This window comes from Callionymus lyra, chromosome 5, assembly GCF_982586985.1.
Source record: "Callionymus lyra chromosome 5, fCalLyr1.hap1.1, whole genome shotgun sequence".
Lineage (NCBI taxonomy): Eukaryota > Metazoa > Chordata > Actinopteri > Syngnathiformes > Callionymidae > Callionymus > Callionymus lyra.
Window position 1 is genome coordinate 16,233,060 of NC_141822.1, and position 25,285 is coordinate 16,258,344.

At 40.9% G+C, this 25,285-nt stretch overlaps 1 protein-coding gene across 2 annotated transcripts in view; it reads right to left on the reverse strand.

Moving 5' to 3' along the window:
* palm2akap2 (PALM2 and AKAP2 fusion) overlaps positions 1-25,285 on the reverse strand; it is a 68,287-nt gene that overhangs the window by 17,265 nt on the left and 25,737 nt on the right. For both annotated transcript variants that reach the window (XM_087791128.1, XM_087791127.1), the window contains exons 5-9: positions 16,518-16,632; positions 16,405-16,426; positions 15,691-15,792; positions 14,103-14,927; positions 8,323-8,390 (exon numbers count right to left, since the gene is read on the reverse strand). In XM_087791128.1, the coding sequence (XP_087647254.1) occupies positions 8,323-8,390; positions 14,103-14,927; positions 15,691-15,792; positions 16,405-16,426; positions 16,518-16,632 (1,132 nt within the window). The remainder of the gene's footprint in view (positions 1-8,322; positions 8,391-14,102; positions 14,928-15,690; positions 15,793-16,404; positions 16,427-16,517; positions 16,633-25,285) is intronic.

Consider the following 25,285-nt stretch of genomic DNA (forward strand, 5'->3'; position numbering starts at 1 on the left):
TTTTTTGTGTTCTTTATTGTCTCCTGTGTGTAATTTGTGTTGTGTCTCCTGCATGCGTTTTGTGTATGTAACTTTCTGTTTTTGCCACTGCCTACCCTGAACAGGTCTTTCTTGAAAATGAAACCCTGGGTCTCAATGAGAATTTTACCTGGATAAATAAGGTTAATAAAAAAAACAAAAAAACAAAACATACAGACACACACAAAACACCGTTTTTAGAAATGACAATATAGTGAGATTTACCAAGAAGTTGATCTTGTTTAAAATTTTTGTATTTTTCTGGCTCATTTGAATTAACATTTTTAATACTTAGAAAATATTGTATTTTTCTGAGGTGGCAACTAGTTCTATAAATGCATTGTCTTAAATTATAATCATAATAACTGTCATACAATGTCGTCACATACAACCAGTCAACTGTCTTTACTGTGATCGTCTTTTGTTTTTGTGGTTTACTCGTGATTTGTTTTCATTCTCTCATAGGAGGATGAAATATTCAGGAGGAAGAGAATGGTTTGAAACCTATATTTAAAGGATTACTTGTCTGTCTCAGTGGAAGTTAAATTTTGCGTGAGTTGGAAATCGTTCTGAAAAGAGTTTTAGCCATAATCTTTTTCCATCATGAACCGACCACTTAAGTATTTAGTTCAGACCACACACACACACACACACACACACTCACTCACAGAGTTCTGGGAATGAATATGGATTTATGTGGAAATATCTTCGTCAAATCACCATGTTTTCATTTAAATAATCGAGGTCGTTTCATACAGACACAATGAAGACCGGAAAGGAGCCAGAGTGGAGGTGGGTTAGATGGTTGTGGGTTCTCTTCTAGCTTGAGGCAATATGCTACCTTTTTGTGTGTATGTTCTTCCTATGTTTGCGTGGGTTAACTCTGGATCATCCAGTTTCCTTTCACAGTCCAAAAACATACAGAGGTGGATTGACTCTGAATTGTCTGTAGTTGTAGGGCATTGGTTGTGTGTCCTTCAACAGACTCCAATGGTTGTGTGTCCACTGCCTCTCACCCGTGGTAGCTGGAATATACTCCAGCCCCACAGCGAGGAATGGGAATCATTGTGAGAAAATGAATGAACACTTTTGATTTAGTAAGAAATTTGACATCATGAACACTGCATCAGAGCTAAGATAAAAGCTAGCCTTTAGTCCAGGGGTGTCTTTTTTTCAAGCGGGCCACATTTGACAACGTAGGACTGAGCTTGGGCTCAAATGTCACTAAGATCATACATAAGAGTTATCTTAATTCATGAAGTGGAAAATATCAAGTGTATAAGTATTTAGCAGTTCAACAGAAAATGCATACTGTAGCTTTCTGACGGACAGACAACTTTTTCTTTTAATGTATTAAGGGATCGGCATTAGATTAGATAAGATTGACTTTATTAATCCCTCTGGAGGTCACCTTTGAGAAATTATGTTTCCAGTTCACAGCAGACATAGAATGTTGTTTCATAGTTCAATAGTAGAAGTTTCATAAACAAAGTGCAAATAAGAAGAGCAAAGTGCAAAGATTTAACAAAGTGCAAAGAACATACATCAATCGCACATTAGCAGCTTGACGATACCTTTTTTTTAAGGAACATAATTTGTTTGTAAATGTTTGTTTGAAACAAAATCCACAGGCTGAAGGAAAACTGCTCACATGCCTGTTTTTTTTTTTACTCATGTTCCTCTTCGAGTACATGATTGAGAAGCTGTATAAAGCCATTTTCACCCTTGCACACTGGGTGAGAAGCTTAGTCATCCAGGAGTGGCTCAGAGTAGAGCTGGCAATGTCTCATGGTCAGGTCAGGACGTAACTTAGCCAGGACATGATGCAGGAATAAGATCCATCAGTTTCCCTCCACTAAAAAACTGGATATAATTTCTCAGAAGCCGGTGATACGACCAAAATCAAGGCAGGAAACAAGGACGATGAAAGATGCTTGTTGCATATGTTTTTCTACATTTACAGAAGAGACACAAATAAGTGATATCTTGTGTTTGTGAATTTCAATAATTTGTTAAATGGCACACATGATAAACAATTCCAGATGCAGAGACATGTTGTGTTTACAACTAATGTTTAATGTAATGGCTTTTCAACATTCCACCCTGTGAATTGGAAGAATGTGGACAGTTGGAACCACATGAATGCCTAGATTAGCGCCAGCGTTGGTCTTCAGCGGCATTGTGACGGAAATAACAGCCGTTAAATGGAGAGCGGCGACAATAGTCCATGGAAGGATGGAGAAGGTCGAGCACACTGTAGCAAGAGTCGTACAAATCCATCACGGATAAGCTGACGTCTAGAAAAAAAAAACAATCTGACCTTTTTGTCCATAACTGCTGCGATCTCCCGATCGATCATGTAACAAGGGCGAAGGTCAGGCTGAGCTCGGAAGTATCCATGAGCTACGAGGAGCGAAGAAGTGCAACATTGAAGACGCCGCTGGACACACCAGCGAGAGTGGATCCGAGAGCCAGGTTTGCTTATTATCCACGCTGCCTCGGCCTGAGCGAGGTTAATCACCCGTCTATTTCAGGAAAGCAGCTCATTAGCCTGGAGAATTTAGCCAGAGCCGTGGAGGATTCTGTCAGGAGCGTGAGGGCTGCGTGTCAGGAGTGTTAGCAAGTTGACCAACATGAAATGATCCATGATCTTCATGCTTTGATGTAACGGATACTTTTAATCACCAGTATAAAGCTGGAGCTTCATTACAAACAGTTGACAATTTAACTTAAAGATATCAACAGATGAATAAATGACCAAACAAATGCCCACAACGATGCCGTAGGAGTTCTTCAAAATCAGAAGTCGTGGCTGTCAATCAATCTCAAGGTGTGATTTGATGGTCACATCCTCTAGAGATCCGTCCATCCGTGACTAAGCTAACACTTGACTCTTGACCTTTCACCTGTATGAATCATCCATGACCCAGTTCTGACCCGAGTCTCGAACCAATGTCCGAAGCTTTAGTTAACCTTTGACCTGAGACGTGATGTGTAGCAGATGTTTTGAGTCTAAGAGTCTTCATGCAAGTATCAATACTTGCATGAAAATAAAAGAATTTAGATATTAACTTGATTTTGTGATTCAGGATAAACTCAATAGTCACATTTTCACTTTTGTCCAAGTCTGGTTTTTAGCAGTGTCAATATCTTCAGCAAGTCTTAGATTGGCCACCAGCCTTTCTCCCAGCATGCATCTTAAACCTCACTCTTAAGGCATGTGTTGCTTCAAAACCAAATAAAAGACCTAAGTTTGTCATAAGTCAAAGACAACAGCTGTCCAGTCATTGTTTTGTGTGGTTTAATAAAAACAAAAGACAGGATGTCGAAGTAATTTTCAAGTTAAACAGCCATTGTTTGTTCTTGGAGCCTCTCAGTTTAGCCTGATTTAAAGCTAACGCTAACAGATCATCCCTGTCAGCTGAGATTTATGATGCATATTTCTGTGCGTAAGTGACATCATCTGGCATGCAGGTGGTTTTTTGCCTTCTTTGTGTTCCCTCAATGACTTCTGTGGCTCGGCAACAGTAGGTGGATGTGCCTGACAATAGTGGGCGGTGAAGGTGGTCTCTAGCAGTGGTCGTCACGTGGGGTCTTTGTATTGTTGTGCTTCCTGCCTCTCTTCGCATCTCTTCCTATCGGGAACAAAAATACCAACACGCCAGACGGAATACTTTTCCCCCGCAAAAGGAATGCAACCAAAAAGACTCATTCAGACATTTTTCTTTGTTTGGTTAAAAAAAAAGTACCAGGAAGAAGTTTGAAGTTCCTTTGAGTTCAACGATTGAGGAGTCCCTGAATGCAACATTACAATATACATTTGTGACATCAACAAGTATGCTTCTTAAAAACCCACATAAAATTTAGATTCAGGTGCGCAGTAGGAGGGTTATGACTAGCGTTTTAATGGATTTTAAGGTTAAATGTTTTATATTATGCTGGAGAAAGTGACATAATTTGTTTAATGTCGCAGTAAAGCTGGTGTAAATAGCAGTAATGTGTTTCTACTGCAGGTATTCTGAACTGAAGATAAGAGGAAATAACCAGTGAGATGATTTTGACTCATCCATACTACCACATTGAGAGGCTCAGGCGTCCAATAAGTATATCTTTTAACCTTGGCTGAGATGCTGCTTGGCTGCATCATCTTGCTTGCACTAATTGATGTACAGTACCTATCATCTGGAATTCTGATGTCAAAACAAGCTAATCTGACAAGGATGTCAGGGCAAACATTGTTACTGTCAGTAATCTAGATAGGCCTACTGGATTTGTGAGTGCAGAGTGACCCTTGGAAGCCTTTCGTAAAAAACAGAAAAAAATAAAAATTAAATCAACATTATGTTGTAGGGGGCCCCCAAACCTATATTTAAAAATATCCATGTCCTGGTTGACCGACTTATCCCTGTAGTATCGCTGAAGTCTCTGCTGTAGGGAGGGGCCAGAGGCATAGCCAAGACACACAGAGGTTCCACCCTTTAGGTCTAAGAAGGGGAATGTCTGGCCTTCCTTGCTCAGACGCCTTTGAACAGGAAGTTAAGTCAACACTGTAATGGTGATTTACCACTATATCTTTGACTCATGGAACTGAAGGTGTTTTTGTTCTCCGGTTATTTCACTATCATAGTAAGTCTTTAATCTCTACCGTGAAGGAAAAACGCTTCAAAGAAAAGCATCGCACCAACTCACAGTTCAAGCCCTTCTCTTTCAAATAATCAACGCCGTTTCTTCAGACGTGTTCAGACACGAGGCGGCATTGTTCACACACTGAGAAATTAATTTTCCAAGTCTTTGTCTCGTGTGACCTCGAGGCGCGACAGCACATGACAAACACCACAAGTCGTCCAGTCAGTGTCAGCTGACTAGAGAAGCAACAGATTAAAATCAAGACTAGATGCTAGAAAATGACATGATACGATCCTAAGAAAGTCAGTTAGCTTGTTTGTCCTGCACTAGTTGTGGCTTCGTTTCTGTCGTCTTGGAAACGATCCAGAGGACGTCCATACACAGATTGACCATTGAAAGGCCAACGGGCAGCTAACATCAACAACACTTCAAGCTGTGTGAGCCTGAACAGACTTCCTCCACTTCCCGACCTCACATTCTCCGGACTAGCATTCGGTGTCTGGTCTAACGCACACACACACCTGCACCTCCCAGTCCCATTGTCCCCCGTCATCATCATCTCCCATCGTCTCATCCTTCCCTGTGAACGCTTGATTCCTATTTCCACCTCCTGTGTACTCTTGGCTCCCAACCTAATCTTTATCAACCACACAAGCGTTATGTAACCTGTGGTTAGGTGTGTGTGTGTGTGTGTGTGTGTGTGTGTGTCATTTCTGGGAAGATCAGAGGAAGACTTTCCTGATAACTGTTTCTGTTCCACCCAGTGTTCCCATAATGCTCTGCTGTTTGGACACTGGCTCTTATAATAGTCCAGAAGTCTTTGTTTCATTTTAATCTCGTGTACCTTTGAAGCTCAAGTGGCAGAAACTAGACACTTAAATACAATTGTATTAATGTTCGTCAACAGAAATGTATCACAAGCTATTAAAGTATACTATAGTATCCTGCAAACGTTTTGGCTAGACGGGCTTTTTAATTATTTATTTTTTTAAATAAGGTCAAATTCCCAACTTTCCAATACAAAGTTAAAGCTACCGTATAATACTTTCTATTATAGCAATATTTTCAAATATACTTATGTTCCTTTAGTATAATTTCTACCTCGCTTTCAAACACTCGCAGCCGTTGGACTAGCTGCCTAAGCTAGCAAGTCGAGCTAGCAACCTTACAAGATAGCGACATCTGCTTAGCTTCATTTGTAGCTTCCAACCATCCTCACACTAATCATCATGAAATGGTACAATTTAAGTTCATGTTTTCCATAAAATGTAAAACAAAACAAATTCATAGTCTTTGATTGTTGTTGTGTTTTGTTTTATTAGACTAAAAGGTTAGCACCAGCACACCAGTTGGTTCTTTGTCTAGCATTAATTTACCCTAAAAATTGCATTAATATTTATAATAAATTGTATTTTAGGTTTTTAAACTGTCACTGTAGATATAAATAAAAACAGAAAAGCATAAAAAAAAACCTAATAAAAGGTAGAATCTGCAGACAACATGTGAATATTCTGTATGTAGCTGCCCTTCACTTGCTTTAGCACTGCTCGTGGAGACATTGGTAAAATATCTTGTATAGAAAAATGTGTGTTGATAGCAGACAAGTTTCTGTCTGAAGATAAGAAACGTTAAAGGAAAATAAGTCAAATGTATCAGGCTTTACCCAATCCTTTACTTTAGTGGCCGTCCTAGTAGTGTGATGGTATTTGGTTCTACTAAGATAATAGTCTTGGACTATTTTTTGGTTTTAAAACTTGTGAGTCAGGTTTAGAATTTACCATTGTGCTTATGTCACATGAAAGAAGCAAAAAAAGTTTGAATTATCTTTAGAAATTAAACGAGTTTAAACTAAGAAATCACAAAAAAAAAATCTTTTCATCGACCAGTGTCAAATAAAAGTCATTGCTATGGACCATTTTCTCTTTCAAGCAGTTGCATACCGAGTAAATATTTAGTTTCACTCAATATAATCAAGTTTTCTGGCACCGAAAACCAGGTCGAAAATCCTGGAATCTAGTTCAGCGTGCGCCGACTGGCAGAGTTAAGGTCATTTCTGCAGGGTGAAGTGATGCAGTGGCAGCAAGTGTCTGCTCCACTGACCTGCTTCAGTCCACGCAACTGTCCGTCCACACACACACACACACACACACACCACTGTGCACACACATCCTCTCTTGAATAACAAACCTATTAAGGCATTAAAATAAACACCCGGACTATTTAAAAGCAGTACCTTGCGTGGAGAAAGGCAGCTGTTCCGCAGAGCTTCCGTGTGTTCAGCAGATAATGAGCAGGATTACAGAGAAATAAACCTTCTTCTTCTTCTTCTTCTTCTTAAAATAAAAGCTGCTTCTGCCTTATCAAGGAGAGACTGAGCAGGACTAACGGAAAGAACTAGCTCAGAACAGCATGACATTGAGCTGCTCTTCTTTCCCTCCCTCTCTTTCTCTCTATCTACTCCCCCCCTCCCACCCTTCTCTCTGGCCACGCGTGTTGAATAATGCAGGGGTCCCGGGAGTTTTCTGTCCGGTTCCAGAGACAATCAGAGAGCCCTGGGCAGCACAATGGGCCCGAGCGGCGGGATCAGGTTACCACCCTGCTGCCTTCCATTCATTTATTCAGCTGCGAAACAATCTGACCGCGGCCAGGACCCTCACTCCTCACACCCCCTGCCCTGCCCCCCCACATTCTTGCCTCCCTCGTGGTGCCCTCTTCGTCCCCTGTGGGGGTTTCAGTGATTTTTTTTTTTTTTTAGGCCACTGACCAGAGTTAGAAATGTTTTTAATAGTTCCTTTTGTCTATTGTATTCAAACACCACTGTATCTTTAAGGGATGCTGCTGTCCCGGACCGCTCGCTTCAGAACTGCCTTTTGTTTTTTGGCCTGACTTTACTCTTGAACTGAATAAATCAATTGACTCATTTGAGTTGATGAATCATAACAATTCGTGTGCTCAGTCCAGCCATATTCCGAACATCAAATCAGCTGTTTTGATTGACAGCTGGCTGATCCAATGAAATCTTTCAATGCACGCAGCTTATGACAAAGAAAGTGGCTTCAAATTGGTCCGATAAGCTTCATAAACATCGTTTTTCAGTGACCATGTGGTGTCAATTTTTTTTTTTTTCCTGTGGGTCTGGAGTTAGTGTCAGGACAAAACGTCAGATGTCACCTGTCCGTCAATCAAGTGACCTGATGGATGCTACTCATGATCACTCCTGGTGAAACTCGCAACTCTTAAGTTTATGATTAAGACTGATTTGAAAAGGTTGTTTTCGTTCGACGACCTTTTTACTCGCAGCGATCACAGATGATTAACTAAACTCGGTTTGATATTAATGGAAATATCATTTTTCCTGTAGTGTCTTGCAGACAATCATTGATTCAGAACGGAACTTTGACACAAATAACTTTGATTTTTTTTTTTTTTTTCAATAATGTTATTCTCTGGGTTTATGTTATTTATAATTAAACTGAAAGAGCAGATCTGTGGATCAGCTATTGAATTAAAGCCTCATTTCAAATGTCATCCCCTCAAAGTAACAAAGTGTTCACCAACCATAATGATGTAACTACTGCACTCTGGTTGTTTATCAGTGTGTCTCCATCTATTGTTATCAACTACAGCTCTGATGGAACATTTGTCATTTTATGTCACCGTAGAGAAGCTGACACTCACCACGGCAGGATAACTGGCTCTGGCTGTTCCTTGATGTCCGTTTTCTGTTGCCGTGGCAACACTGTACCCTGTGATGACACACAATTATTTGTTATTGTCACATATTATGTTGTTTTCTTTCTCTTATGTATAGCTCCTTTGTCTGTTTTAAATACAAACCAACTTTACTTAAGTAACTTGTAAATCTGCTCTATGTTAATCCAGTTTTTCATCATATGCAAATGTGACATTAAAGTTGATTTAACAATCGTCTCGGGCTTGAAAGAGCAAAAATGAATGAAGGTCATACACGCCGAACTCAAGTTTTTGGGGCAAAATCTTTCCCGCCAAGAGATTTAATGTAGAACGTTGGCTTAAAATGAAAGTAGACAAATGTGTTATGTTGATACAGTGACCTACAAAGATTTGTTTAAGATAAGATAAGGAAGAGATTACACAGAGACTTCCAAGAAGGGTAAAACTGACATTGAAGGAAAGGATTGTTTGGTGAAGGAGGAGAATCACGGAGATATTGATGCTGGATCAAACCTCTAAGAACATTCATAAGTGTGTCTTTTTTGTTTATTTTCACTTTGACCGCGTTGATTTTCTATAAATGATCTTTGGTGTTTACTTCTGTTGATAGTAATCTGGTTGTGTTGCTGCCATATTGGAATACGTTACGGAGGGACACGTGGAAGTGTTTCCATAGATACTGTCATCTGGTTTTATTATACATCCATCAGCTGTATCTTCATTACCTTCTAAATATTGTGCACGTGTTGTACGCACACGCCACTGATGCACTGCTGGACTCGTCTGTCTCTCACAACAAAGAATCTCAACCTTGCATCTGATGCATGTGTATTGACAGCTTTGCCGTCTTCAGTCCAAACGTCAGCTAGCGTCATGTTAAAGATATATTTCCAGGTTGTACGACCACCATGATTTGTACGGCAAGAGTTGAGCAACGGCCTGTACAAGTAGATCTTCTAGCATTTTTATTTCTTGACCTGAGTGACACACAGTTGTGGCTGTACTGTTGATCATTTTTGTGTTCTTTGTCGTATAACAGTTGTTTCGTTTAGTATGTGTGCGTGAATCTGCATCAGTGAGTCTCCAGAATGCTGTTCAGATACTGACACAAATGATGCAGTTATTGTCGTCTTTCTCTCAACACTCATGCACGTGAGTTGGATGCAGTTAATGTTCAATTGCATGCATTGCTGGATCATGACACTAGAGGGCACCGAAGAGAGTTTTTTTTAGTTTTTTTTAAAAATATGACTGACTTACCTTCTGTTTTCATCAGGATTTTATAGTATCAACAAAACAAGTGTCTTCCTTCGATAGAAATGCATCAAAAGTGTGTTTATCAATTCTAAATTCTGTCAACTGCCGCTTTAAAGCCTGTTATTAACATGGAAAACTTGGAAGACCTGATTCTTGTTTTTTTATTGTTGATGTTTCGCATTTATGTGCTATTCCAGCAAACGTTTAGATGTCCACTGGCATATTCCAGTAATTCCAAGTAATTGAATTATAACTTCAAAATAAAAAAATCTTGATAAATAAATGTAAAGGTGGTTTGTGCCCTACTATTATATATGTATCGTAAGTGCAATTAAAAACATCTCATCATTTCTATTCCATCGCTTCCATTTTCCATTTAATCAATTCAAGCGAATATGCATAGTGAAAATAAAGAGAGAAAAAGTAACATGTTTTACTGTACGCTTTAGTTATTCCATGAAAAATTATATGGTGGTACTATCCTGATCTAAAATGGTTCAAATATAATATATATATATATATATATATATATATATATATATATATACTGTATATATATATAACCCCTTCCTCTCTTTGATCTTCTCAATTAAAATCCTCAATATGTTGTTCTTTTGATTTTGACTTTACATGTAATGTAAGCAGCATACAGAACTTTACTGTACTGTATAGAATAACATAAATAAATTTTTTTTTATTGTAATCCGTAAGAATTAAAAATCAGTATCTTTTAATTATACTATATTAACAAAACAATTCGGCTAATCTAACTGCTAAACTAATCTATAAAATCTGTACACTATACTTTTATATGATTTTGCTATGTTAAAGTTTATTATTCTATACTTACTGTTCTTAGATGAACTAAATTCTAGTAGATCAAGCTACGAATGCTCAACCATCCATGTTGAAGTCTCACTGAAAATTCAATTATTTATTATCTTAATGAGGCAACAATCTATCCCTGAGTAAATCTACAATAAAAAAACTTCAATAATTTCTTCAGAATATTACCTCCCCCACTAGTCTGTATGATGTTCATGTTGTCATGATTTACTTTCATTAACCCACATGTACGAGAGTGTGTGTGAAGCGTGAGTGTGTGTTAGTGTCAGTGGGATTACGACAGGAAGGGTGCAGTAAGAACGGCGTGTGATCGTTTCTTTGTCAGCAGCCAATGAAATAGTGGCGTTAGAGACAGATGGAAAGAACAACAAGCGAGAGACGGCAGGAGGCCACTGGAGAAAGTCAGCTTTATTGACCCAAGATGGAGAGTGAAGGTGAAGTACAGAGTGAGGAGGAGAGGATCGACAATAGAAAATGGCTCCTTCCTCTGTTTCAACAGTCCGTTAAAATGAAAGGAGCAGGCGGAGGAGAGGGAAGGTTGTCGGCACCACAGCAGGTACTGCAGGTGTGGCAGTGGTAAACCCAACGACGCTTCATCAAAACAAGGCTTTCTCGGTCTAGTCCCGTTCGTTTATCCTCCCTTCGGATTGTAATTGCATTCTTTCGCTTTGTAAGTGCTCCAGTAAGTTGTCCGGTCGCGCGACACGATACACACTCTACTCCCGACGCCACTCTCAGAAGAAACTCATGCACTGGCCAGTTGGCGGCGCTAACGCTAGAGTGAACACATCGACTTCCTGTCGCCGCAAGTAAGATTAATTACATCAATCTTGTTGGTCCGACTTAAGTTTGCAGGACACAGCTGGTGCTCTACTTTAACCGCTCACATAGAGAGTGAAGCATCGTTGATCACGTTTATTTTTAAATAATGTGAACATTTCAAACTTTTTAAGTTTAATACTTGAGAGACTTTTTAAACAGGGCAGCTGTACCACTTCCTGTTGTCTTTGAGTGAGTCGTACATGTCGTTTGAGGGGAATCTAAACACTCCAAATGAATCTTCTTACATCCATGTAACAGTTTCTTAGTGTGTTGGTAATCTTGTCTGTTACCAGACGCTTTTATTTGGCTGATACTATTTTGTTCGATTGGCTTCACATTCAAAAACAAAGTTTATATTTTATATCTTTAAAAAAAACAACTTGTTAAGTTTCGTTCTACGGTTTAACTGACACAGTTTAAAATGCATAATGTGTGCTAATTTAATTTGTTAGTATAAATAACAAACTCCGTGAGATATAAAACAAAGACTGTGAGATAATTATATACGGCCCTGCATGTGAAATCAATATCTACATTATTGATCGATAATTTCTAGCAGCAATCGCACCTCTTTAAGTCCCATGGTCCTTTTTTGTCTGTTGCAAGTTCTGACTTTGATCAGATGGTGAAAAATGATCTTCAAGACGGTCTGAAGTGTCACATTTTTAGAAGAAATGGGTTGATGATGCTTCATGAATCAGTGTTATGATTTTCAGAGGCCAGCAGGGGGCTCTTTTGGCTTAAAAATAAAGTGTAAGGTGCTTCGTAAAAGCCAAAGATTACACAGTCAAGTAAAGAGCGCCATCTAGTGGGTTCTGAAAAAGAGGACGATGCTTCATGAAGCTTCATCAACACATCACTACTACCACACTGTTCTGACTGACTGTGATGGACTATTTCCTTTTCACGTTGAACATTGAGAAAGTTCATGAACTACTTTATTTGTTTGTATAAATGATTGCATAGATGATGATGGCTGTGGCGTAACGTCCTGCCAAAATGACTTATTATATGTTGAAAATTGTTACAATATCACACTAAGCTTTTTTTTCTGTGATCTATTTATTAAAGTTATACTTTTTCTATCTATTGTATTTTTATTCTTAATGTGGCCAATTTTTGCTATCCAATTGTAATTTGGTTTATCTTTCCAAAATGCAATGTTTCGAACATAAATGTTATTTATAAACAGCTATTTGTCCATTAATATAAAGAAAATAAAGAAAGAGGCCTGACGGCTTTATATTGCATATGTTGATCACTAACTGGAAAATTGTGTTACTGGTAAAAATTGTTACAATATGAGGAGGAAAGTGAGTTAAAGGCAAACATGCAAACTCCAGTTGTTGTGATTAGTTCACTTCCTGTGTGAAGGAGGAAGTGGAGATTTTGGGGTTGCCACACAGCAAATCAGTGAAGTTATGAAATGTTGGAGATTTTTCCCTCCTTTATCGTGTCCATTAATACATTTCTATGTATAGATATGGAAAATAAATAGAATATCGTGGATATTTACATTCTGTATTTATACAGGAGTCGATGGTTGGCACATCCGGCCAATCTCATCGAGCAGGAAAATGGGAAGATCCGTTAAATGAATATAAAACCTGGAGTGTCCATTTTGTCACTGCTATACCTTCAAACTTCTGGTTGTGAAACCATGAAAATAAAGCTAATAGTAATTCTAGTGATGTTGTCCTTAGGGGGCAGAGACGCTAGCTGTTAGCTGCTAGCTTAAATACTTTTGTGAAGGACTACGATTGTTAAGTGGAAGACTACAACTGTACGTTTTTTTTTTTCAACAACTCAATACTACTCTTTTACTACTTTGATCACACACACTTCTTGTGTCTTTGGCTGCTGCTCCAACAATTTATCCAGCAACTATTGTTCGCTTCGTTCCCAAGACTAGCAAGAGACGGACTGAGCGGGAAAAAAGTTTGTAGCACCTTGTGAATCTTGTCTTGTAGCTGGCAGTGCTCGAATATCTCGGACATCCATTACGATCCAAGAAATGTCCTCGTCTGCTAGTTATACAAGAAGAATAATAACCAAGATAAAGTTGTTTTTTTTCTGTTGGGAGGAAGCAAAAGTTTCCTCACCCAGGTCATTAAGCTGTGCCCGTATTTTGGAAAGAATTGACGCTTTGGCCGCCAAAAGTTACGGATGCTGGGTCGAAGGAAGTGACTTCATTTGTTGAAAACACGAGAGAGAAAAAGAGAGAGAGAGAGAGAAAGAGCAAAGTGGCAGAGGTAATATAAAACAAAGGCCTCGTCGAATCGAATGGCCTTCTCCCTTCAAAATAAAAACATCTAATTGAAAATTCTAATATCGGCTATGATTTGTTATGACTAGGAAGAGGCACATAAAGAAATCAAGGCAACAGCCGTCTCGTCCGGTCCGGTCCGGTCACACTCCTCGGGGATATGTGTGTGTGTGTTTAGAGAGAAACTCTTGGAGTCTAGAATATCCGTGTGTCTTACGTTGACGCTGTGAAGCTTATAAAGGATCGATTGTACGTTTGTTGTTTACCGCGAGTCAACACTTGTTGTTCCCTGTAAACGTTTACATCCACATCGCGGAGGATGCGAGTCCGGCTGTGGTCGGAGGATTAGAAGAATAAAAAAAAACGACAGAGGGGGAAGAGCTTTGAGGTGAAGAGTCAAGCGAGTGTGTGCGTGCATGAGTGTCAGCTGAGTCCAGAGGAGGGGAGGAGGGCAGTGTTTCTGTTAGTAACCACCCGGACCCGGAGGAGAAGGTGTCGCGGGCCGATCACAAAAAAGGAAGAAGATTCAGTCACATGAGGACGCAGCACTCGCAGCGTTTCCTCTTGTCTGTACCTGTCTGCGGGGTGAGACCAGGAGGGGGCGCCGTGTCGGCGTCGGGGTTGGGAGGTGGGGGCGAGGAGGCGCTGTCGGGCTCCCTGCCGTCGGAGGAGAGTTCTGTGCTGGCGCCCTCGGACGTGGCCGGCCGCCCCGACACCAGGTCGGCCGCCGTGCCGTCGATGAGCGACACGTCGGTGACGGTCTTCTCGCGCAGGGACTTCTCGTCGTCCTCGTCGATGAGGACCACCTCGGCCTTCACCGCGCCCTCGTAGCCCAGCAGGTGCCGGCTGTCGCTGGCGTCCTCCGCGTCCTGGTAGCCGAGGAACACCATGGTCACCGGGTGTTCCGAGGTCGCCCGAGGCGCCGGCTCGTGGGCCGAGGTGGAGCCCGGCTGGGTGGTGATGGCCGGCGGCATCATCCCTAGTCTGGGCTCCCTCTGCAGGGTCACCTGGGCGGGCGGACTCGACGGGACAGACGGCGGCGCGCAAGACGGAGGCGACAGATCATCCGCGTCCGCCGCCGAGACGTAGGCCTTCGGGGAAGCCGGGGTCACCACCACGTGACCCCGCCGGCCGTCGTCCCCCCCGGGTCTGGCGGCCCGCTGGATCAGCTGGTCCACCTGCGCGGAGCTCCAGCCGTTCTCCACGGCGGCGGCGGAGGAGGAGGAGGTGGTGGACACCCCGCCGGAGGAGGCCACCTCGTAGACCACCTTCCTGCCGTCGTCGTAGACTTTGACGCCCCGCGAGGCGGCGTCCGAGGGGTTGACCCGGTTGGCCGACAGGACTCGCTGCTCGCCGGTCTGCGGGTCGTGCTGAACGTTGATCTCCATCGCAAACAGGGCTGTTAGAAGGGAGTGAGGGGTGAGAGTGAGGGAGAAGGGGGGAGGAAAGTGGACTGTTAGGAAGGGAACTCACAGCAAACTTAGTAACTTTTTAATCGTCTAATACAGGATTCAAGTACCAACAAAAACCTCCTTAGTAGTGCATGAAAGTATATCTTTGTAGATGATTAATCTGGATAAATGGATAGAATTAAATAATTATCTCCACAAAGGAGGGATATGTGATCTGTTGGCGAAATTACTCCAAAATGTATTTGGAGACGGTCCAATGGTATAGTGCCCCCTAAGGCACATGTAATATGAGCTCCTTTGGCACAGGCATGCGCAGCCTTTGTGCTTTTCCAGTAAATGTTAATATCTGATTGTCGTTTCATCATAAAAAATTAAAAAAATTAGCCACATAAAAAGAAAACTGAATGTAGAATATATACAACTGTCTAACTTCAAAAGTACTTACACAAGTATCTGTTTGATTCATTGATTGATTCCAGTGAAGGTGTCAATCAACCCAAATAAAACCGACATTAAAACCAATCATTTCTTGACACACAGGAATCAATTGGTGTGAGAAAAAGAAACAACTTAGCGGGTATTACTGCGAGCGTCATCGGGTCGATGTACTCGCCAAGTCCTGAAAATAATCCCAACTTGGCCGCGACCCAAAAAACCCTACCTTCCACCCTCCCTTTCTCTCTCTCTCACCCTCTCCGCCCTCCCTCCCTCATCCCTCCTTTCCTTCGCCTCTCCTCCCTCTTGTCTTACCGGGTCTTGGCGCGGAGAAATCTCCGGGGACAGGTCGGCCGGTCTGAGCCGGGGCGAGGTGCTGAGGGTCCGAAAGAGGGCCGGACATGCAGCCGCGGGTCTCTACAGAGCGGGAGCACAGGGGGGCGAGTGAGACATGGTCGGGAAGGGATGTCAGGAGGCCAGAGCCGCACATGCAAACCCACTCTCACGAAACCACACTCTCGCGGACACACATGCGCACACCTTAGGGATCTGAAACCACACCCTAAAGCGCACATAGGCCAGGGAAGGGGCGCCAGCCACACCTCCAACTGACCCTACACAACCCCAAACAAACACACATCATGCACACAAACACACCGACGATGAAAGTGTCTTTGTGCACACAGAGGTGCGGTGCTTATGCAGCAGAAGTGAGTGTGTGCGTTTGTGTGTGTGAGAAACAAAAGCTTCAGGGGGGCTTTACGGAGCTTTCGGTGAATAGGGAGGAGATAAAGAACACGCCTGCAGCCTGCAGAGTCATGGCCTTGTGTGTGCGGGTTGTCAATAGTCTTGCTGAGCCTGTGTCCTGTGTGTGTGTGTGTGTGTGTGTGTCTGTGTGAGTGGTTGGTGTGTATGTGCGGGGCTTTAGGAGTCCCGGAGTGTGATCTGGCGTGCATCTGTCCAGTCTCAGCGAGATCATTATCTAGATTCACACACATGCGTGCACACCAACAGATCAGGCGTGTTTACCTCCATCCTGGGTCATTAAACTCTGAGGGGGAAACAAGAGAAAAAGTTTTTGTACATTAGAGAGCGAGTGAGCCTGAGGTCGATCGCCGATGTGTGTGTGTTTGTTGCCGAACCTTTTGCAAGTCTTCTATGGATCGCTCCGTCTCCTTCAGTCGCTCTCGCAGAGCTTGTTCTTTGGCAGAAATTAGCGACTCTTCGTTCTCTAGCGTTCCGATCTCAGACTCCAGCCTGTAGAAGTGACAGCAGGACAAGGATGAGTAAAAAGTTGAGCCACATCAATTACTTAAGTACTGCTAAAGAGTTTATGGTTGGAATAAGGTGTGGATCCGGGTTGGGATGGATGGTATTGCCCATAGTGGGAGGGGGGGGGGGGGTTCTTCCTGTTCAAGAGCAAGGGAATAGTATGGCTTTAGATCGACAGTTGGATTGACACGGTGTCGGCAATTATGCAGACGATGCCCTGATCTGTGCTTGAAAGTTAGAAAATCCTAATTGAACTTTCTCAGTAGTGGGACTGGTGCTGGTCTGGTAATTCCTCTGAGTCTTATAGGGAAAGCTAGACTATGTCATTAAGGAAAAACAAAGTATGGTCCTCTGTGCGACCTGATCCAGGATAAGCAGGAGAAGATAAAGACCCCTTAAGAAATGATGTTAGATGACAGGATTGTTAGAAAGTTTCAAAGAACGTTGACAGGTTTTCCTACAGTAGGAAGCACTTGAGAGTACAGACCTTCTCCAAGTCACTTGTTTGCTCTTACAATTGGATTTGAATTTAAGTCTATATTATTGCTGACATCTTTAAATATTTAACTAATAGATAAAAATAAAATACTGTTGATAGCTATCTGACTGCAGCAGGCAGTAACGTACTTTGGTAATGCCAACAGTAGGCGAAGAAGAGTTGTAGCGTACACTGCTGAGTGATGGAATATCTGGAGTAAAACTATTTTTAACTTTGTCTTATTGAATAATTAATATTACTGACATAAAACAGCAGAAGATAAAAATAGACCTCATGTTATGTTTTTTTTTTTTTTTAGGTCTGGTTGTCTTGTGACTCTGAGATTCTATGTATTATTGCAATTAACAAAGTGCATCGAAGTAACTCTTAAAGTTCTGCATTAAATTAATCAGTGAGCTGTTGATGTTGGACGCACGCACACACACACACACACACACACAAACACACACACACACTAATAGACTGATGGAACAACAATACGAGGAAGCAGTCAGGGAGGAGAACCGTCACAGCTTCCTCTGCTGCTGCCAGTTCAAGCAGAATGTTTGCATGTGTGAAGGAACCCAACAGTTAAAGATATCAAGTTACATAGACTGTGTTTTTTTATGGTGTCACATGTTGGGTTCTCAGGTCTGAATTAACTGCATCCTATATGGAGTATTGAAGTCTTTGGTTGACATTTCTTACAGGCAGGTTTGATGGTTTGTCAGTTCAGTTTGTGGTGCTTCAAAGGTCTGCACCTGTAGGTCCTGGTTTCAGTTTTGATGAAGGGTGGAATGACGTGTCCAGGTGGGAAGCTCAACCATCTTTGGGTCATAAGAGGAAGGAGTCGGACCACTACTCAGGATAACTGGACACCTTCTTGTTGAGGGGTACAACTGAGTCCCGGCAACAGATCAATTGACCCGTTTGCTTCTGGAGAAAGTGGAGTCTTAAACTTTGATCTTGATTGACTCTTTATTCATTTCACACGTTTGCCAAACCATGCTTGTGATTTGCAAAACCTATGTTTAAGCCTTAATAATATAATATATCCAGAACTTATTAAATCCTCCCTCTTTATTATCATGACTTCTACATAGTGTGCTTGTGATTTATGGGACTTGACAAATTCGGGGCCATTTATTAATAATTTACATTTGACTATTGTTGCATAACATGTTTGTTCTCGTTTATCTAAAGCAATTTAAGGGCGGTGACACACAAACACAATAGAGCATCATTTTCAAGAGGAAGAATAAACGTCTTATTAGATTAAACTCTGATAAAACAGAGTTGTTTTTGTAACATAATCGCGCTGAAACGAAAGTAGGAAATGTTTTTTCCTTTTTTTTCTTGTTAGGAACCTTGATTTGGACGACACTGCCGACTCGTCACCATGGTGCTCGCAGAAACAACCTTGGCTGAAGATGTTGACGTATCAAGCATATAACACGTATAAAATAAAAGATTATCAATATAAAAAGTATAATGAGGTTCAGTTAAGTTTAACTAAACCAAATTTTCTGAAATAATTTGTTTACATTTGTAATTTTTCATGATAAGTTGTTATAAAATTGATCGCAATGAATCATAAATGTATTGTTGTCCATGTATCAATTGAAGCTAAAAATATCATTATTTTTTAATGCATAATCCAGTTTGAAATACTTGGTCAAGTTGTCTCTCGTAGTGTTTGCTAACATAATATATACAACAACATTTATATTCATAAATCATCAAACAAAATGGTTTCTTCTTTAGTTTCTGATGGTTTGACTGCTAGCTTAAATGCTATTCAGCGGGGTTACATCAGTTTGTTGACGTCCAGACACATGTTGACTGCTAGTGACCCCTCAATACTGGCCTCTGGTAAACCTCCAGGTTCTATTGTACATCACTGGTTCATATCATTGGTCTTCCTTTTATCATTCAACATGTCACACAATAGATCATGACTCAACTCTGGTGTGGCTAAAAGTAGCTTGTTTTCCATCATTATCTTCTTTCCTTTTCTTCTCACTGGATGAAAGATAGCGCGCCATCTTCATCCTGTCCGACCAATTTTTCCCCCCAAATAGAAGAAAAACATTCGAACGGTTCTGCCAGTTTTTTCATCTTGTTATTCATACATTTTAAGTTTGTTAAAACACAGTTTATGTACAGATTTACCAACCTTTTTTGGTGTGATTAAGTAAGCATTAGAAAAAGGTTTTGGTACATTTTTAGGGAAAAAAAGTGTAGTGCATTAACTTGAGAAACAATTCTGTTTTTTCATATAATTATTTTTTGTGCTCATTATTTCAGTTTTTCTAAGTAATATATTTAATGTTTTTGTTTTGTTATTTTGGGGAATGGATTTCTTCTGGATTCTGTTTCTGTGCGTATTCTTTCCGCGTTTTTCGTTAAAATTTATAATATAATATATCCAGAACTTATTAAATCTTCCCTCTTTATTATCATGACTTCTACATAGTTTGCTTGTGATTTATGGGACTTGACAAATTCGGGGCCATTTATTTATAATTTACATTTGACTATTGTTGCATAACATGTTTGTTCTTGTTTATCTAAAGCAATTCAAGGGCAGTGACACACAAACACAATAGAGCATCATTGTCAAGAGGAAGAATAAACGTCTTATCAGATTAAACTCTGGTAGAAGAGAGTTGTTTTTTTTAACATAATCGCGCTGAAACGAAAGTAGGAAATGTGTTTTCCTTTTTTTTTTTTTCTTGTTAGGAACCTTGATCTGGACGACACTGTATGACTGTTTTTTCATATAATTTTTTTTTTGTGCTCATTATTTCAGTTTTTCTAATTAATATATTTAATGTTTTTGTTTTGTTATTTTGGGGAATGTATTTCTTCTGGATTCTATTTCTGTGCTTATTCTTTCCCCGTTTTTCGTTTAAATTTATCCCACGATTTTACAATAAAAGATAAAGATCTTCAACTATTATTCAGAATCATCGGCGGTTCTAGATCGATCCTGTTTGTGTATGGCGCCCTCTGGTGACCACTGACTCATAAACCTTTCTATGTATTTTCTAGAAAAAGGTTTAACTTTTGTGGCTTGTATTATACGAATCATATAATAATATTATTATTTGTATTGCTATTCATTTACTAATGGTATACATTTGTAATATGTTGGATATTAAGGATAAAGAAAAACACATAAAATAAATAAAAGTAATTTGATAAAATATTCTAATTTAGATGAAAGCAATACTGTACATGAATATTAAACCAGTGTTGATTAAAACTTCCCATCATGCTTAGAGGATCAGAAAATATTAGAAATCAATTTCAGACACATTTTCTACATTTGCCATTTGAGTACATCTTAGGAGACCAGGTTTGAACGGAGGTCAAGTAAGGACAGGATGACTCTAAAAAAAACTTCACGCCACAAAAACGTCATCTTTACCTCTCCTTCCCTCTGAGGTGCTGAACGTGCCGACCTTCACGTCCGAGTCTTTATCTTCCTTGAACTATCGGCCGACGTGTCATCTAGAGCTGAGCTGCATCCCTCTCTCCCGCTGCACTAAGAGCTCCGTTTGTTGCTGCTGTGAGACGAAAATCCAAATATTCTCGGAGCGTTATGTAACTGGATACAGGCCACTTGACTGGGCTCTGTTGCAGTTAAGTATAGTTCTGTGAGGCCCGGTCCGCCTCCTGGATCTCTGCAGCCCCTAAATCTGCCTCTTCAGCACCGTTTACAGCTAAAAGCTTTTTCTGGTCTCGTAATTGATTGATTGTCCGACCAGAGAAGATGAAACGGTATCGACCACCTGAGGGACAGTCGGCGGGTTAGATAAGGTCGAGTCTGGGACCAGAACTTCGCGAGTTGTTTTGCTCTTATCTAAAAAGGTTTCGATGAGAAACTATCAAGCAGATACAACTCACAACCCACCTTCAGAGTCTGGTCTATTGGTTCTGTGTCAGATCTGTGTCCAGTGAGGTCTGGACTTCCCTTTGTAACGGTGTCACTGGTTAAGTATATAAGGATCTTGTTCAAGAGTGAGGGGAGGATGGAACACACGATTCAAGATCCAGTCTCTTCAGAAGCCATTATCTTGATTATAGTGCGTAGGTCAGTTCTTCATCAGGATGTCTAAACTTAGAACTCTCTTATCACTCCCTTAAAAAGGCAAGAGCTCAGTCATCCAGGAGGGACTCAAAGTAGAACTGCTCTTACACCGTATTGATAGAAGCTTGGACACCTTAACTAGTGAGGTGTTCTTAACATCACGGACCAAGAAAGAAGCTTACAGAGATGAGCACTTTTAAGAGAAGACCAAAGTGTTTCTAGGCCCCTTGAAAGACTTCCCAATATTTCCTGGGTATGCCCCTTGGACTCCTCCTTAAAAATGTTGCAAACCACCAAGAGGAGCCAATGATTCTACACCACCTGTATCTTCTCTTTTCTATGACTTCCCAATTGTGGAGATCATACATGGGAAAAGGAACATGGATACATCAGGATTTTTGTCTCTTGGCTCAGCTCTTTTTCATTGATATAGACTCCTAATGACTGAGGGCGCTGCAGCGATAAGTCAATCTCCCTCACTCATGAACAAAAGCCCCAAAATACTTGAGGTTTATCATCAATTAAACAATCTCTCATCCATCCTGTAAAGAACATTCCAACCTTTTCCCACTGACGTCCATGATCAGACTTTATTTCTCATTCAAAATATTTTTTTTAACCCTGAGAAAAAACACTTTCTTTTTGAGTCCAAATGTGCCTCCAGTGGTCGTGTTTGCAGCCGGACAATCTGTCGTCCACATGTGGCCGCTCACCATGAAGCAGCAATAATCCCAAAGTAGCTCAGTGTGGGAAATGGGTCGGATCAGCGCGGCGTTCCAAAAGAGCTCATTGCTGCTCGCGCTCTGTTTACTCAGTCGGTCCACGTAATGATAGGGATATCTGTGGCGGCGCGTCTTAAAGAAGTCAGTAAACACTCCGGCTGTTCTTTCCTCATAACTCTTTTGTCCCGAGTCACACATGGAAGGAAAAATACCTGGCAAACGTCTTGTGTTTGCCTCCCTCTCGTCTCCCCCGCCGGTGCCTCTCGGGCAGCGTGCGCTTGTGTATATAACCTGTACAAAGATCGCACTGTCGCTCTGTTTTCTTCACGTTATGCGATTTCCAGTTGAAGGTCAACAACGGGGCTGCCCCACAGCGCCACACAAGGATCGGACTGTCTTCTGGCCTTTTGTGTTTTGTTTTCCCCTCGATATGTTTTCCATCTGCACGCTTACACGGGTCGGGCCTGAAGGCTCCGTTGTTTCGCCGTCGTTTTGCTCCTCGACATGAAACGCTTCCTCGTCACGAACGCTTGTGTCGGAGAAGAAGTGGTAGAAGCTGTTGGGTCTCGATCGAGCGCTGCCGTTTAAAGTGTCCGATAGAGTCGGTCGTAGAAGTCCGACTTATCTCAGGGCTACTGTGCGTTGAGTTGAAGCCACTTCATCCTAATTTGGGAATGTTTACAGCAGGAGGCGGCTGTAGTTTTTATAGTGGTCGTGGTTTATACTAAATTGCAGCCTGTACGTGAACTTTCTCCAGACCCTTAATGTAATTAAATGGGCCACATTGAAAGTATACAACTGGTGTAGAATTGTTTATTCTGTAGCTTTTCATCACAAGTTCAATGTTTAATTCAAAAGTGAAAAGTTATTTATTCTTGAATATAAAGTAAACTAGAAAAAAACCCCTCTTCTGACTCACTCACATGTTTCAAATGTTTAAGTCTTCCTCTTTAAGATGCAGTAAGTCTCTCATCATGACCATGTTTTCAACTTATTACTTTATAAAGTTCTCCCCCGTCTGAAATCTCGGTGAACGAGAGGTTACGAGAGTGGAGTCCATTATAAATAACGCAATAATGGCTTCACTCCTTCTACAGAACGCCTCGCTTCTTTGGATTGATGACGCTGCGTGACAACCGTCGATGTTTGACCAATCACAGCAGAGTGGATGTGGTTATGGTGGACGAGATTTTAAAAAGTCCAAAATCATTTTTAGAGACATTACTCAAAACATTTTTTTAATTTTTTTTAATTCAAAACTAAATAACATCAGAAACGTGTATTGCCAGGGTTGTAAACGGAACATAGGATTTTTTTGTGGTGGCATTACAGAATAAAAGAGTGAAATATAACTGTAGCTTAGTTTAATAATTTTGTTTATACATATATATATATATATTTTAATCTTTTTATTTCGTATTTATACAGAGCCCCTAAAGTAACATGAGAACAAAAAAAGGAATAACGTTTTCACGCCCAAAATTTTCACATATGGGCACTTTTTTCCACAGTAAATTATGGTTAACGTTCAATTCGAAATGTTTAAAAGAATCTGTTTCCGATAAAATGTGACTTGTACGAGTCTCCAGTGTGAACTTTAGATGAACAAAAATTGTCCCGCATATCTAAAAAGCGTGGGTCGCATTTTCTGTGTCGTTCTGACTGTCAATAAAAGATCAGATAAAAGTCAAATAGCGGCAAAAACATCAACGTTTCTAAAACAGAAGTGAAAAAAAGATTCACAGAGACCTGATCAAAAGGCTTTCTCAGTCTCACTGTGATCAGCTGTTTGTAAATATGTACCCAGATATCACGTGAAAGGTCCAACTGAGCGACAGGATATTTAAAAGAGGATGTTTTTATTACTTTGTTTGTAATGTCATTTTGATTCATTTCCATGTGAACGTAGCAAACAAACCACAGGTGTTTATCTTGGCCTCACGATCAAGCTATCACTGGAGAAGCCTCTTGAAGCATAGATTACAAGATATTCTGGGATGGTCTCCCACAGGGTGTAAATATAGATGCCACACCTCTTCTAGAAATGCAGTCGAAGACACACACAGATTATCTATCGGCGTCCGGCAGAAACATGACATGAATCAAGGTTCCAGACACAAGAGTTTCAAAATATTAGTCAAAAAAGTCTTTGTGAGTGAAAAGAATCGATGAATGGTTTTTCGACAGCACTTTGTCTGTGACGGACTGTTGACACATGGCAAGTTATTTTGGGCCTCAGTAGCTTTAGGATTTATTTAAAAGAAAAGCGACCGCAGACTGCAATATCTGCTCTGCAAAAATAAAGTGCGAGACAAAAAGTCTATTCAACTGCTGCTGAATGAAGTGACTCACATAAATTCTCTCTACAATCACTGCGGTCACACACTCTCTCTCCGGCCGCTCACTCTGCTGCTCCAGGATCAGATGTTGCGACCACGCACCATGTTGTTGCTGCTCTGACGATGAGCTGCCGGCAGACTGAGCCGGGTTAATGCCCAGAGTTTATGGAGGTGAGGGAGTCGCATCGACCTCGAGCATCGCGTCTGCGCCGCTTAATTAAAAGACTCTCGGAATATTGCTCCTCGACTGTTTTCCGCTGAGTTAAAGTCCGCCTCAGCTTTCCACTTGCCCATGTAATGGAACCGCGGCTGATGAAGTCCTGACTCGATGGTCTTGGGATCAGATCTAGAATCAGACCTGTGACTGTCTGGATCTGGTATCATTTGAAGTGCGAAATCCAGAGGACACAGTCTGGGGAAAATCCACCAAACTACCAGTCAGTTCCTCCTCAGGGACCCCTCTTCCGTCGGTAGAATCTTCTCAAGAACAACTCTGACTCTTCTCATTCATCCAGGTCATGGTTTACAATAGGGTTCCAAAGCGAGACAACTGGATGTGTAGAGATTTAGGAAGAGGTTCTCATCCTAGAGGTTCAAATAAGTGGTCTGAGGTTTATTTCTTACTAGAAAACCGATCGGGTGATTCACTTCTTGAGTTAGCTCCTTGAGAACGTTAGCAAGTGAATGTTTCGTTCACATCTAAGAGAAAAACGCATTGATATCTGATGTTGAATCAACATTGAAAGTGCTCGATCAACATTGAAACAACGTTGTATTTTCAACTAATTCTAACAGTAAACTCCATCACAAACAGCCACAGATGTTCCACAAACGTTCCCTTTTCCATTATCTATATTCTTTTTACTTTGTCTCTTATCAGGATGGAATTTAAACGGCGAAATGGTAACATTGATTCAACATTGAATCATCATTGATTGCACAATGTCAACCAGAACTAACCAGTCCGACATATGATCAATATTGAATCAATGTAATCTTCTAT